We start from the raw sequence: 15,873 nt of genomic DNA on the forward strand, positions 1-15,873 counted from the left end.
GGGTTACCATCCATCCGGGTTTCCCTGAACGCGACCTCTTTTTCGGCTCTCCAATCTCCATCCGGGCGGATTTTTGACAGAGGGACAAATGTCTGTGATTTTTCCTCACTTGTCCTTTTCCCTCGCCTTCAGAGCTGGGCGGCTGGAGAGCAGCGGCTGCTGACCGGGCGCCCAACTCTGGAGGCTGTGCCACCACAGCGCAGGAGTAAGGGGGGCCTGGGATGGTATTGCCACAGAAACTGTACCCCCTGCCTTCCCCTGGCAGTGTCCTCTCTTTGGGACCTTGAAACATGGTAACCCTGTACTCACAAACACCTAGAGAGGCGACACCACCAGTGCTTCTGGGTCTAGCGCTTCCTTGCTGCCTTCTCTCTCTGCTGCCCTGATCTTTCTCCTGCTTCCCACGCCCCCAACCCGACCCAGCCCAACCCCCACCAGCCACACGGTTCAGATTCTCGGGCAGCCTCCCCCGGGCGGGAGGAGGCTCTTGTTTGTTACGTTCACCCTGAACACAGGGCAGCTCTTACACCCCCTCTGCTCGCTGGGCTGTTTGTACCCTTGCTTTCTCGCTGTCGGGGCTGGTCAGGGCTGTCACTGCTTTCGGGGTGACGGGCAGAGCTAGTGTTAGGGGCTGGGTCAAACCTGGTTGAAAGTGGGGCAGCAGTAACTTGTTATCTGCACTTGTGGGAGGGGGGCACCCGCCATGGGCACGGGGAGCCTTGACCAAGGACTTGCAGCGAGTCGGTGGCAGGGCCAGGATTAGAACTCAGGGTCTCCTGGCTCCCAGCCTTGTGCTCCATCCGCGTGGCAGGCGGGGGTGATGGGGAAGGGGCACTCTCCCTGGTTGAACTAAAGACCAGGCCAAGCCCAGCTCCCTCTCCACCCACTCCCATGCCCTCCCATGCCCTTGGCAGCTCTTAACGCACCTACACTTAGCAGCTGGCTTGGCTCCGGGAAGCACAAACTCTGCCACGTTCAATGGAGGTTTTGCTAAAGGAGGGAAAGAGGGGGGGACTCCAGCCCAGAGATGGGCCATGGCAGGGGGTGGGGAAGGCTGAGCGCAGGCCCCCGAGGGCGGGGGAGAGCCAAGGCAGAACCACAAGTGCCATGAGCTGTCAGATCCACTCAGGTAGCGTCTCCGGCACTCACTCTGACAGCTAGCAGAGCAAACCAGGACCCAGCCATGCAGGCCGTCATGTGGGAAAGCTGCAAATACACCGGCAGGCGTGCATCCACGCCAACACACAACCCAGACACGTGCAGCCAGCCCGCAGCCCAAATACGTGCAGACCTGCAACCCACAGACGTGCAAACACGCAGGCAACACACAACCCGAACATGCAGGCAACACGCCACCCAAACACAGGGAGGCAACATGCAACCTGAATATATGCAAACACTTGCAAGTATGCGGGAAACTGCAACCTGCAAACACATGCAAACACACACACAAGCTTACGCAACCCAAATACATACAAACTCACAGGTAAACATACGATACAAGCACATGAACATACCAACACGGGGAGACACACACAAACCCAGACATGCGACTACACCTACAACCCAGACACATACAACTCCCAAATAATGACTCACGCAGCCAAACTTACACACCTGGTAACCATCTGGTTCATACATGTGACATATGCAAACTTCCACAGACAACAAACCAAGCATACACGTGTGTGCAATTACAGGGTCACATCTGCCAGTTCCAAACCACAAACCAACCCCACAATAAAATCAAAGGTCCAAACGCCTTCAGGGTGAAGCTTTGAAAGCTGCCTAAGGGGATTGGACGCCTGGTTCTCATTGGGTCCACTGGGGACTGGGGATGCAAATTGCACACCGAGTACATGTGGACACAGGAACACCTGTAATTGTCGGCATATATGCCCCTGAGCACAGCCTCCTACATCAACTAAAACAAGGGCACCCTGCATACGGAGCCCGGCACACACAGCTCTCCAAGGCTGCCCCACACCCACCTCCACACAATCGCAGAAATGGAGAGCGGGAAGCGACCCTGAGCGGTCATCAAGCCCAGCTCCCGCCCCCGGCGCTGAGGACCAAGCAAACCTAGGCCATCCCTGACGGGTGCAGTTGAATGCGCTTGGATAGCATTCAGGGGTGCAAGCTAATCCCACCCACGATCCTACCAGCCCCCCAGACCTATGCACTCCTGGGACCGCCCTCGGCCCTCTCCCCCCGCCGGCCCTCTCTCACCCTTCAGTTCGGTCAGCGTCTCCCCCAGCTGTTTCAGCACCATGGCCTTCTCCTCCAGCTCCTGCACAGGAACCAGCCGGTGATTGTCCTTCTGGATCTTCTCCACCGACTTCTCCAGGTCGCTGTAAGCACACCGTGCGAATGTCACTCCCACGTCCTCCGGGCCGGGGCGAGGAGAGGGGGAGCTGGGGGAAGGGGAGCAGCCGGGCTGGATCGGGGAGTGCGGGCAGGGCCCCCGGGGCACGCATGCACGGCTTGCCGCTCAGGCCCCGGCTGTGCCCGTTGGGCCGTTAGCAGCTCTGGTACCTCTTCAGGATCAGGCACCGGCACGAAGGCCGACCGGGGGCCTCTCCGAACCGGCCCACTGGTGCTATGGCCAATTTATACCCGCTGGGGAGCTGGCCACGCAGACTTTAATTCCCAGAGCCGTTCCCAGGCCCTCTCGGAGAGGGCAGAGCCATAGGCAGGATCAGGGATGGGTACTGGGCGCCCTGCCCGCTCACCCCCAGGGACAGGCACTGGGTGCCCTGCCCCCCCAGGGACGGATTCCAATCCCGCCCTCACTTTAACTGCTGGGTGATTAGCTCTTCCTCGTTCAGGTAGCGGAGCCGCTCCTCCTCCACCAGGCTGCGCTGACGCTGCAGGGGGTCCTCCTGCTTGCGCATGGTGTCCGTCACCCGCACGCTGATCTCCGTCTCCGTCCGCCGCAGCATCGTCTTCACCGTCTCCTGGTTCTGCAGCTGTGAGGCCAGAGAGGCGGGGCGGGGTGGGGGGACAGAGAAGGGAGGGGAGGGCGTGAACTGGGGATACTTCAGGGAGCACGAGGAAACGGAAAAGCCGACCGATTCTGTCGCCCTCCCCAATACAGATCCGAACACCCAGAATGGCAATGCAGGGCACGGGGAGCCAGGACTCCTGGGTTCTATTCCCAGCTCTAGCCGGTGGTTGGAGCAAGGCGGTGGGAGCCAGGACCCCAGCTTGGCAAGGGTCTTTCCTAGTAGAACAGGAGACAGGGAGCTCCCATTTGCACATAGGAGGGCGAAGGGGGGCAGGATTCAAGGCTGGCTGAGAACCTGGGGGTCTGCCACCCAGCAGCCAAGTGCCCTGCCGGCAAAGCTGGGGACGAGGGGGGATTGTGAAGTGCTGACCCCAGCTCCAGGGATAACATGCGGCTGTCACTGCCCAGGTGAGAATGTGGTGGTGGCACTGGGCGGGGGAGAGGGGGACAAGTCGATTACACATTAACCCCCCACCATGACAAGTGGGTGCAGCTCAGCCCTTACACACATGTTGGGGGGCTCGCCGGGGATCCCCTTTTCCTCTGTCCCACTGGAGAGCAACCAACCCCCCTTCGTCACGACTACCAGGCTGCCTCCTGTGTCCACCCACGGGTCAGCTTAAAAATCAAACAGCTGGCAAAGATGGTTCCCCAACCCCCCATTCTGCGTGCTTTCCCTGGGCAAAGCCGCCGGGCTCGGCCCCCCTGGTTTGCCTGGCAATCCCGGCCGTGGCAGGGTCTGCCAAGGAGGGTCAGGGTGAGACAGACGCAGGGGCGGGTGTGTGTGGCACAGGCTGGACTTTGATCTCGGACGTATTTCCCGGGAATCTGGCCGATTGACGGAAGGAGCCGGGCCCTGGGAGGGCGTCAGCCGTTCTCCATTCCACCCGACTGGACCGCTTCCCCCTCCCCCATCTCTGCAGCGCCAGCCAGAACTGCCGCTCCCCCCAAATCTGTCACTGGTAATTAGCTTTGGCGCTAGACGAGACCAAGAAAAGCTGGGCCTGGCCACCAAGATCCCTGGCTCCTGACGGGGAGCTGCCATCTGCCTGGCCGTCCAGTGCCAGGCAGGCACTGTTCAGCAGGAAGGGTGGGATTCTGGTGCAAGCTGCGGGTGGGGGTACGAGCTAGCAGGGAGAAAGGAGGAGGATTGGGGGGCCCGGCTGTGGATGTGGGGGAATGCTGCTCCGCTACCCCGGATCTTAACTGGGCACGGAACAGCCAATCCCCCCTTTGCCAACCAACGCTCCTTTGCTTTGCTCCAGGCCAAGAAGCTGGGCTGAGTTTGAACCTGAGCAGTAGGACAGCCGGCTCAGGGGCTGGTGAACGGGCGATTGCCGCGGGACAGCTCTTCGGTGGCCCACGGGCGTTGGCGGGTCTCAGGCTGGTCCCCGTATCACCAGCACCACAGGCGCTGGATGGTGGTTTCAAACAAGAGGTTGAGGCTACAATGGGACATGGTCTGTGTACACTGGGACAAAGGGATGTTCTTAACTCGGGTTCAAAGAGCAGTGACGACACGGCAGCGTGAGCGATGGGGGAGCCTGGGGTTAAAGCCAAGTGGCCGGATCTTCACTGCTATTTGAACCCGGGTTAAGATCACATCTTGTTTTGCAGCGTAGGCCTGACTCCGGGGGTCCTTTTGCCGACTGGGCCCTTCCTGCCTGTGGGTGACCTTCCCCACCTCCTGCCACTGGGGTCAGGAGCTGTGTGCTAAGAGGCAAGGCAGGACTCTCCTGGCCCTGAGCCACACATGCCCCGATGAGAGCCGGCGGGCACGCTCCCAGGCTGGCGCTCCCCTCACCTGCAACTTCTTCAGCTGCTGCAGTTGGTTGCGGAGGTCGCTGGCGTTCTGCTGCAGGTCATGGAGGTGCAGTTGCATGTGCAGGCGGGTGATGGCCGTCGGCTGCCCGGCTGGGGTGCTGGTGGCGGAGGGGTACGAGGGGGCGGGGATCGGAGTCCCCGTGCAGCTCCGGCTGGCGGCTGAGAGCAAGAACAGAGCAGGACTAATGCAGTGCTAAGACCGGGGAAGGCTCCCATCCCTTCTCCCTCGTTCTCTGCCCCCTCTCCTCCCCCCTCTAGACACACACACTGCTTTCAGTCTGCAGGGGAGGCCCTACCTAAATATAAGGCACCTCCCCTTGGTCTCCCTTCCACAGCCCACCGGGCCCCTCCAGCAAGAGACACCCCACGCCATGGCTGGGTCTGCAAATCTGGTTCTCCCACCTTCCACAGAACCCACTTCCCGGCCCGGTCCTGCGGCTAAACCCAGCCCCGTTTCTGCCTAGAGGCGGGTGGGTTTGGTGCCCAGAATTGTACCCTGAGACCAGGCAGCAAGACACCAACTGCCAAAGAGTCCCTAGAAACAGAATCACTCGTCTGGGCGCTCCCAGTGCGGGCAAGGGGGGGATTTTAGAGCACTGAGCGAGGAATGCACTGCTGTGCGTGGGGCCGCACTGGTGAGGGAGGAGCTGCAGCGTGGGGGTGGGGACAGGATGGTAGGGGAGGAGCTGCTGCGTGGGGGTGGAGCCGGGATGGTGGGGGAGGAGCTGCTGTGTGGGGGTGGGGACAGGGCCGGTGGGGGAGGAGCTGCTGTGTGGGGGTGGGGACAGGGCCGGTGGGGGAGGAGCTGCTGTGTGGGGGTGGGGACAGGGCTGGTGGGGGAGGAGCTGCTGTGTGGGGTGGGGCTGGGCCAGGCTTCCTGGGTCTTTCTGTGGAGCTGCTCAGAGTCTCCCTCAGAAGCCATGTTCCTCACTGGAGAGAGGGGGTGGGGGCAGAGGACGGAGACCCATCCTCGAGGGTTGATGCCACCTGCCTAGGAGGGGGAGCCCTGGAGGCCCCTCCCACACGCCCCTGGAGCCCGAAATCCCACGCGCTCCTCTCCGACCCGGGGCCAGCTACCCAATGGCGCTCCCCGGCCCCCGGAGTGGGAGGACCCAGTGCGCCGGCGGGGTTTGGGGCTGCGGCTCCGTCACTTACGTGCTGACGGGGGTGTCCCTCCGTTGGTGGCGTCCGTCTTCTCGCTGCATGGAGGGGAGGGCGGCAGGTGAGAGCGAGTTAAACATGCCAAGCTCCAGCCCAGGAGAGCCGGCAAAGGTGGGAGGTCACAGAGATAGGCCACGAGCAGGGGAGGAGGTGCCCGGAGAAGGATGTTAACTGGCGTTAGTGTCTTGCTGCCCCCTCCCAATCTCCCCCCTCAAACAGCCCCAAAGGGAGAGGATCTTCTCCCTTCCCAAGCTGACCACGCTGGGGTTCCCCTGGGCCGTGAGGCCGTGAGGGGGGAGCCAGTGAGATTTACAGCCGCTCCGAGGCCCCTTTGCCCTGTTAGAACTGCCTGCACTGGCCAGAGTGTCCATGAGCACTGGGCCCCACTGGGCGCCATGAGCCGGTGGAACTCACTGCCACAAGATAGCGGCCCGGAGCTTGGCAGGGATCGAGCGAATCCAGGGAGAACAAGACTCTCCGGAGTCGGAGAAATACACAGTGAAAGGACAGGACACCAAGCGCTTTGGAAGGGCTGTCGACCCTCCTGGCTCGGAGCAGGAGCCAGCCTCCGACGAACAGGTGGTAGGAAGAGGCTCGCTGGGCCAAAGTTGCCTGGAGGGGGAATCCGGAACCTTGCTCGGCAGTAGCTGGTGCTGGGCCACATGGACCGCGGGCGTGGTCCTTACCGCCGTTCCTAAGAGCCTATCACAGGCCTGGTCCCCAGGCCCTGCTCTGCGCTCAGCCTTGGCGAGCCCAGCGGATGCGATCAGCAGCAATGGGGCTGCCCTGGGTGACCATCCCGGGGGAGCGGGGATCAGGGCCTCGTTTGCAGATGGCCCATGTGTCTGGGGTGCTCTCCCCACCCCCCTGGATAATTTGTCGGGGCCCACTGGGGACGAGCGCGATGCTCTGCGCCCTTTGGTTTCCTCTCGGCAGCCGCATCACTGGGCGGGGCTTAAAGCCTCCAATCCCCACGTGCTTCCATTGAATGACGCCGCGTTCCCGTAAAATAGCCCCCGGCGCCCCCTGCAGGACGTTGCGGGATGCAGCTCGTGGCTATTGAGATCGCCGGGAAAGCCCGGATCACGCGCAACCTGCCACCTGCCCCACGCCGGGGCAGGATCAGCGGCCTCCTGCCCCGCTTCCTTACCTGGGGGTCTCGCCCTCGGAGCCCCGGAGCAGCGCACTCTGCACCAGCCCCGTCAGGCTGGCAATCTGCTTCTCCATGGCTTCCATCCGTTCCCTTTGGGGGGCAACAGAGCTGTATTAGATCTGGGCTCCAGCGGACGGACCCTCCAGGGCTGGGTATCCGCAGGGGAGGCCAAGGGCCTATGGACCCAGGGTCCTGGCCTTGCCCAGGAGAACGCCCCATCTGGATCCACACCCTAGGTGCTCAAACCCTGTTGGAGTCTCAGGGCCAGACCCTCGTCTGGTGTAGATCAGTGGAGTTCCCTTGAGGTCAATTCCCTCCCCATGTCCATTCGCGCCAGCTGGGGATCCGACCCTCCGTTTCTCTCTGCTCCAGCCTCCCACCCCCATCCCTGGCCGTAGAGCCCGGGCAATATTTAAAAAGGGATCTCAACCCTCAGTCTGTCCCTGAGGGCCTTGTCCTTCTTTGAGCCTCGTCCTCCCCTATCGGGGCCCTGGGCGGCCTGTGAATAATGAGTCCATCTGAGGTCCTGGTGCAGGTGCTTGCCGGTACAGCAGCTCATGACGGGACAACGCTGCTAATTCCGCTGTCCTTTGCTGTCCGCCTCCATCCTCCCCCATCTCTCTCCCCCTGGACAGATCCCAAATGGCTCCCCCCCTGACAGCCTGACAGCCCGGCTTGTCCCTGGGAACAACAAATGAGACCATCATTGCTTGGGAGATGAAGAGACAGGCGCAGAGAGATGAAAGGCAAGATAATGGCTTATTTCCATACCAACTACCTGCCTGTGTGCATCTCTCCCTGCTGTACTGGCAGTGTTACAATGGGGGCTCTGGCTTTTCATACACAGGCTGGGGAAGACAGAATTGCTCCCTCTTGTGCGGGGCCCCTAGTTTGATGAGCTGGGATAGGGATGCACTGCCAGGGAAACCGAGGCACAGAGCGATAAGGGGCCAGGATTCCAAGGGGGTACGTCCACACGGCCACTGGGAGCAGTACACAGTACACAGACTCACGCCAGCATGCTGCAAAGAGCTGGGTGGACGTCCCGGCGGGACTGCCCAGCTCGCTTCGACCTCAGCCCGACTACGCAGCGCCGTGGGTGCAGACACGGCCATCGGCGTCACAATGGGGGCTGAGTGGCAGCAAAACTCCAGCTCAGAGTGACACAGGGCGCCCGTGAAAAGCCAGGCTCTGAACTTGGGTCTCCTGAAGCCCAGCCCAGAGCCCTGTCCACCAGACCATCCTCCCTCCTCGGCATCCCACTGAAGTTTTTCTCTACAAAGTGGCACCAAGAGGTGACCCAGACCCCAGATTCCCCCACCTGCCTGATGCATTAGCCAAGGTCCAACAGCAAAAGAGTTAAGAAAAAGAACCCAGGAGTCCTGAGGCCCAGTCCGCAGCTCAAACCACTAAACTACGCTGCCTCCTGTATCGCTGGATCATACTCTAGTGCTCAAAGCCATTTACTGCATCTCAGGACTTCTGGGTTCTAATTCCCGTCTCTGCCACTGCCGTGCGACTGTCTCCTCTCTGTGACTCAGTTTCCCATCTGGAAAAGGGGGTTCACAACCTGACCGCACGGAAAACCCAGGACTCAGTCTCCTAGTCCCATCGTTGCTGGGAAGCTGACGATCCAAGCCCCGTTCCTTACCTTGTTTCCGTATCCTTGGCGGGCACGGGAGGGCCGAACCCTGATAGGGGTCGATCCCCGGGGCCTGGGAAGAGTTCGGGGGCCCCCGAGGAGCTGGGGTTGCGGGGCTTGCTGACGGGGCTGTCCATGAAGACCGAGGAGCAGGAGTCTTTGCGGAAGGACTGGCGGACAGGCGAGGACCTGCTGGGCGGCCCCGAGTAGGGACTGTGAGGGCTCTGCCCCTGCTGGACGTCCACCAGCCGGCCGTCGGCCATCTTCTGCGGGGAGGACGGGGGCATGCGGAAGCCAAGGCTGGGCCCGTAGGTGTCGCTGTAGATCTGGGCGTTGGGCTTGTACAGGCTGTCCTCCAGCTCTGTCTGCAGGGCGGCCGCCGAGTAGGTGCTGAGGGAGCGGACCGAGCCCCGTTTGTACAGCCCCCCGGCGTAGGCGAAGGGGTCGCCCATGCCGGCCAGGGACTGCGTGGAGGTGATGCTGAGCCGCCCCTCGTGCACCATGCCATAGGGGTCGGCATACAGCCCCTCGTTCTTCACCAGCACCATGTTCTTGCCGGCCAGGTCTTCGTCCGGCTTGACGTCCCGGCGCTCCAGGATGGCGCTGGGGCTGGGCGACACGCCCGCGGCGGGCGGCAGGTTGGAGAGGCGCTCGCCGTGGTGCACGGGGCTGCCGGCGTAGGAGGGCGGGCGCCCGCCGCTGTAGGACATGCGGGAGCGGGACGGGGAGGAAGACTGGAGCACAGGCGGAGGGGAGCCAGAGGTGAGGTGGGAAGCGGGGGACATGCTGTTCAGCCGGCGGGTGGGGGACGACTCCCTGGAGGTGTAAACCATCTCCCGCTGCAGGGAAGAGAGACGTGCCACCGAGGCTGTAACCACTCGCCCCTCTTGTGGGGCAAGCCCCAGGCCCACCCCGGCAGAACCCTTCCAGAGCGGGGCCCGGAGACCCGCAAAAGTGTGGGGGGGTCATAGGGTCGCCGAGACGAGCTGCCTTTGCGGGTGTGTTGCACGTGTGTGCACGCACGTGGGTGTGCATGCATGTGACAGTACCTCTCTCCTCCCCCGCTGTCCCCCCATTCTCCCTGGCGACCCCCTCCTAGATGTGCTGGCGGTTCATAGTTCACACACTGAGCTGCGGCGGGTGATGGGCAGTTGCACATGGGGGGGGGTTTAGAAGGCAGAAGGGCCTGGGAAGACAGGGACACAGGACAGGAGGGCGGGGATACTGACACTGCCTAGCTCCCGCCTCTCCGCTGCAGCCCATAGCCCGGGGCCATGTGCAAGGAACACAGAAAGGGCCCGATCCTCTGTTGCCAGCCCCAGGAGGGCCATGGCTTGCACCCGCTTTGCACTAGTGTAACTGGCTGCACAGGGGGCAGGGCAATGGAGAACCAGGCCTAGAGTCTGTGGTGTGGGGGTGATCTCGCACGCGCGCACACACACTCACTCCCACGCTGCTGCTTCTCACATAAGCAACCTGGGATTGGAGGCTGGGGCTTAAGGGAGGGGAGCCCTACGGGGCGTGAGCTGCTTGTTTGTAAACATTGATGCTTTCAAAAAAACACACACACACACACACACACACACACACACACACGCGCGCGTGCTGTCAGCAGAGCCAAATAATCCCCCCCACACACACGTTCATTGTGAAATCAGGAGACACTGCCACAGGGACTTAGAGCCCAGAGAAGATCACACAAAGTGGGGAGGGTCAGTAGAGGCGGCAGTGGCCAGAAGGCAGATCCTGGAGTAAACCCAGAACCCCCCCCCCACACACACACACACACACACTCCTGGCAAGACCAGAACGCCAGATCCCAGTGAAAACCCAGCCCTCCCTCCTAGGATGAGACTGGAATTCCGGTGCAAACCCAACCCCTGAAGAACCAGCCCCCCCTTGGCCTTCACCCTGATGCACCCCAGAAATGAGATCAGCAACATCCCACACGCCCTGGCAGATTGCAGCTCCCTTGTGCTCTCTCCAGGAGCACAACAATTTACTATGATTAATACCCTAATCAGCATGTTTATGACTTCGCTGCCAGGGCTCGGACCATCCAATCTCCTAAAGCAACACTTAATGGGAGCCCATAACTCCTTCCACAAACACACTCAGGCACCAGTGTTCCCCTAGCCCCCCTGGCTCTCACACAAGCAAGGTCTGTGCGCTCACAGCCACGCCTGCCCTCCAGCTTCCGACAGCGTGTGTGTGTGTCTTCAGCTTCCAACAGCCTGTGTGTGTGTGTGTGTGTGTGTGTCTTCAGCTTCCGACAGCCCGTGTGTGTGTGTGTGTGTGTGTCCAGCTTCCGACAGCCCATGTGTGGGTGTCTTTGTGCATTTCCTGGCACCATTCTTCCCCCAAACCCAACATGGAGATGGGAGAGCCCTGGCCCCATGAAATGGGGTAGTTCTTCTCCCTCCCAGATGGGACAAGTTGAGACAGCCCCTCCCCCAGAGGTGGGACACCCGCCCACTCCTTACCCTCAGGTCTCCATTGGTGATGTGCGAGGCTGGGAAGGAGGCGTAGAGGGGCTCTTTGCGGTAGATTTTGATGATGCTTCTGTCCTGGATGTCCCTGAAAGAGAAGGCGAAGCAGTGAGCGGGACACCCCAATGGCAGTGCGGATTGCTAGCCCCTGGACCACCGGCAGCAGCCCCCTCGCTCCGTGCTAAAATGGGAGCAAACAAATCTCACGCGTCAGGACGTCCGTCTGCTGCGGGGTCAGGGAGGGACGGGCCACGAGGGCCACACTGGCCAATCAGCCAGGGCATGTGCACAAGAGAGGAGTTCCCCTTGCTCCAAAGCATCTGGGAATTGGCCCGGCAAACACACTGGCGCCGTCACCATGCAGGGAGCAAACCTGAGTCGGAATTCCGAGCCCAGCTGGAAGCGAATCTCTGTCTATCCCCCTCTCCCCGCCCCACTGAGCGTGCCTGCAGCCCCCGCCTCCTTCCCGGGGGCCCTCACCGGACATCCTCCAGCTCGTAGAAGACATTGCGCGACTCGTCCTTGATCAGGATGGCGGTGTTGGACGATTTCAGCATCCCCATGGTGAGCTTCTGGGGGAACATGTGGACGATGAGGGCGTGCAGCGTGTCCATGCTGCTGATCTCGTGGGTGATGTGGACGCGCCTCGTCTCGTCCCCGAACTGCAGGAAAAGGACCCCTGGAAACGGAGACGGGAGAGAAGGAGATAAGTGACCAGAGTTTGCGGATCAGAAAAGTCAAAGGCTGGCCTGATGAGCAGCCAACTCCTGGCTGATGGGGGCTTTAGGAAGAGGTTTCTCCTCCTACGGACAAAGTTATCCATAAATGCCTTCAACAGGGTTTCTTGCACAATAGCTGGCACAATACTGGTCTGATCCACTTCAATGTGGTCATTCCTAGGTACCCTACCATTGATCCCTGCTCCCTTACACATACTAATGCCATGGGTCATCAAAGGCACAACCCCCTAGCGCTGGAGCTAAAGGAGTAACTCCCTCAGCTGTCAGGAAGTAGCAGGCTGTTGTAGTCAGTAGAGACGGCCACTAGAGGGAGACAGGAGCACACACAGTCAGCCCCCTGTCCCACTGATGGACTCTGCCAGCCCCAGCTCCTGTGGCATGTGTAGACATGTTGGTGGGGCAAAGGGTTAGAACGCCCCCGACGGAGACGCAGTGGGAGCCGGCCTGCGGTACCTGGCGACCGGAGCTTGGTTTGGCTGGTGGAGCGGGACAAAGGCAAGCTCTGCCGGAACCGGTTCATCCTGTTGAATCCAATGGGCAGCTCGGCTTCAGACATGGTTTCCAGGGACTCGGCCGAGGCGAAGGAGAGTTTGGCTTGATCGGCCAGGGCGGGCTGGGAGCCCTGAGAGTGCCGCGAACTTCTTGTCTGGAACGGAAGAGACGAGCCGTCAGAGAACGCACCCCCCCCCACTCCCCCGGACTAGCTAGAGCTCACGGAGCGATGGGGTGCCCCATTCTACACTCCATGGGGCAACAGCGCCTCCTCTGAGACCCCAGGAAGCACTGGCGAGCCATGGGCTAGGGCTGAGCCAAGGAAGCAGTGTGAGGGGGGTGCTTTGTTCTATGCCCCACGCTGAACCAGCTCAGGGCCGTGCTCCAGACCCTACCCTCGACTTCAGTGCAAGGTCTCCCTGATCTCTTGTTTGAAGCATGTACGACCATCTGCTGCGTCCTTGGCGTGCTCTCCGCCCGCAGCGGGCAGTCTGCAGTCTCAAGCCTCCTTAGCAGCTCCTTCATTCTGACACCGTGTTACCGGGGGTCTTGAAAATCACCCAGCTACGTGTTACGTCATTTACAGACAGTCCCTTTGCACTCCAAGCTCCTCGGAGTCCTTCTATCGCCCCGGTTACAATCAAGACGGGAACGGCCGCCTGGCAACCGAACCAGGGCTTTGGAATAATTTTAGCAATTAAAGGAGGGTCGCCAGCCATAACAGCAAGAAACTGGCTCCCAGGAAGCTTAAATGCCCAGGTTATTCTGGAAGCAAAGCAGCGGCAAAGGTTACGGCTGCATGAGTTGGGCGGACGTAACGGGATTGGGTTTACAGCAGTAAAAGTTTAATACGCCAGGAGTCCAATTTCACAGCCAAACACATCCCCCCAGTTGAAAGGCTCCGCCTGCAGGCGGGGGCTTTCTGCACAAAACATCGGTAAACCCTGCATGCGGTGTGCATATATATTAATAGGAACAGAGCATACCAGGTACATGCATCGTATGAAGCAATGCGTTTTGCACCCCACACGGTCCCCAGGGAAAGAAATATACCCGCACCGGGAATACGCGGATCCCATTGGCACAAGGATCTGTATCGGGGCTGCTTTGGAGATGCGCTGCAGGGGGGCTGCCGGTGCAGAGCACCTCTGGAAATCAGCCCTAGGGTGAATATAGGGGAACGCTTTCCCGCAAATGTCCATACAGATTTTGGAATGACTTCCCATTGCTTATGGGTTCCCTTTCTATGGACATGATAGGATTTGAATTACAGCTGAGACCAGGGCCCCGTTGTGCCAGGCGCTGCATAGACCCTAACTGAAATCAGGGCCCTGTTGTGCCAGGCGCTGTACATGCGCAGAGTCAGAGACAGTCCCCGCCCCAGAGAGTTTATGGACATCCAAAATGCGTCAGCACGTGACACGCCCCGATGAGTCTGTGTCAAAGCCAGGATTGGAACCCAGGAGTCCTGCTCCTATCGTCCCTGAAGACAGACACACGCCATGCTGCTGTGGTTTGCACCCACGGAGACGCCGGGACCTTGCCACGCGGCTCTGACTCGGCACGGAAACCGGCTGGCTGGTGATCTCTGGTTTTAAACAGCAGACGCATCAAACACAGAGAGCAAACAGTTCCTGAGGTGTAGGAAAGGGGACGTAGAAGGGGCAACAGCTCTATTTTAAGACCAACCCCCTCCATGGGAAATGATAACAGCCATAATCGTCATTTAAATTAGGCATTAATTGGAAATGTTAATTAATCCTGGGGCGTGAGGATGTTTCATGGGTTGGAAACGTTCTCTCCGTAAATAACTGCCAGAAAATTGGCTGTCATTTATATTGAAACAAAGCAGTCGGCAAAATGGGTCTTTAAACTGTAAACGGTGAGAAAACGGTTTCTCACTTCGAAGGGCCTGATCCTGCTGGCTGGGAGCAGGATCGGAGCCAACGGGCTGGATCCAAAGCAGAGGGGAGCTAATGTGAGTCTTTCCTATGGGCTTTGGACCTGGCCCCAAGAGAGGTCCGCCGGGGACGGGGAGAGGGACGGGAGCTGGGCACGCTGGGATGGATTGTATCTGTGCCGCCATGTGGATTTTAGTGTGAGGGAGACATTTGGTACTCAGTGGGCAGCTGTATCTGGGCCAGGCCGGCTGCTGGGGCCACACTGAACCTTTCAGCACCTTCTGCACCGCGCCAGGGCCGGCGTTTGTGATCTGCTCACGAGCCCACGTACACAGGACGAGATCCAATCTGTGACCGGGGTGGGAGGCCCGGGGCGACGGCGGGGGCTGAGATTCCCATCCATCTTCACGAGCGAGAGGGCGAATAACGCTCAAGAGGCCACGTCAGGAACAAGTTGTTGCTCCCGCGGCAGGTGGGCCATCCTTGCTCAGCTGGAGGGCTTACAAGCGGCTCTCGTCATTTCTCTCCAAACCAGATGAATCCACAAGACTTTCCCCCCCACTCCTCTCCTTTTCTCCCGCCTGGCCCCGGTGCAGTCCTGGAGTGCATGGTAAAGTGCCTCCGCTCTCACTGAGTAGCATTTCACGCCCACGTCACGCCGGGGTACGCGATGCCACAAGACAGTGGAGAATCAGGCCTGTTTGGAGGCCAATTCTATTTCAGAAGCAAGCCAACCAGCCGCTTTTCTAGCTAAGCCCGAAATACCACCACTACTACTGGGCTACGGAGGGTGTCCCAGTTATTAAGGTATGGACTGAGGAGATGGGGCTCACTCCCTGACTCTGCCGCCAACTTCCCGTGTCTCCTTGGGCACTTCGAGCCAGGACCTCTAAAGTAATTCAGCTCCTAACTCCCACTGGTTTCAACGGGAGTTAGGCCCCCAAGTGCCTTTGGGGATCCAGACCTTAATCTCGGGATGTCTCCGTTTCCCATCTCTAAGTGGGGGATAATTTCTCCCACTTGGTCTGGCTTCCCTATTGAAATTGTGAGCTCTCTAGTGGCTCTCAACCTTTCCAGAGGACTGGCCTCCTTTCAGGAGTCTGATCTGTCTTTCATAGATTCATAGATTATAGGACTGGAAGGGACCTCGAGAGGTCATCGAGTCCAGTCCCCTACCCTCATGGCAGGACCAAATACTGTCTAGACCATCCCTGATAGACATTTATCTAACCTACTCTTAAATATCTCCAGAGACGGAGATTCCACAACCTCCCTAGGCAATTTGTTCCAGTGTTTAACCACCCTGACAGTTAGGAACTTTTTCCTAATGTCCAACCTAGACCTCCCTTGCTGGAGTTTAAACCCATTGTTTCTGGTTCTATCCTTAGAGACTAAGGTGAACAAGTTCTCTCCCTCCTCCTTATGACACCCTTTTAGATACCTGAAAACTGCTATCATGTCCCC

The 15,873-nt window shown here is 59.8% G+C and overlaps 1 protein-coding gene across 7 annotated transcripts in view; it reads right to left on the minus strand.

Annotated features, from left to right (window-relative positions):
* Positions 1–15,873, minus strand: part of SRCIN1 (SRC kinase signaling inhibitor 1) — a 176,137-nt gene that overhangs the window by 24,036 nt on the left and 136,228 nt on the right. For all 7 annotated transcript variants that reach the window (XM_034755731.1, XM_034755730.1, XM_034755734.1 and 4 more), the window contains 9 exons: positions 12,470–12,662; positions 11,757–11,955; positions 11,271–11,364; positions 8,797–9,626; positions 7,143–7,235; positions 5,987–6,030; positions 4,812–4,990; positions 2,794–2,969; positions 2,230–2,351 (listed from right to left, as the gene is read on the minus strand). In XM_034755731.1, the coding sequence (XP_034611622.1) occupies positions 2,230–2,351; positions 2,794–2,969; positions 4,812–4,990; positions 5,987–6,030; positions 7,143–7,235; positions 8,797–9,626; positions 11,271–11,364; positions 11,757–11,955; positions 12,470–12,662 (1,930 nt within the window). The remainder of the gene's footprint in view (positions 1–2,229; positions 2,352–2,793; positions 2,970–4,811; positions 4,991–5,986; positions 6,031–7,142; positions 7,236–8,796; positions 9,627–11,270; positions 11,365–11,756; positions 11,956–12,469; positions 12,663–15,873) is intronic.

Source organism: Trachemys scripta, chromosome 23 (genome assembly GCF_013100865.1).
Source record: "Trachemys scripta elegans isolate TJP31775 chromosome 23, CAS_Tse_1.0, whole genome shotgun sequence".
In the NCBI taxonomy this organism is placed as follows: Eukaryota; Metazoa; Chordata; order Testudines; family Emydidae; genus Trachemys; species Trachemys scripta.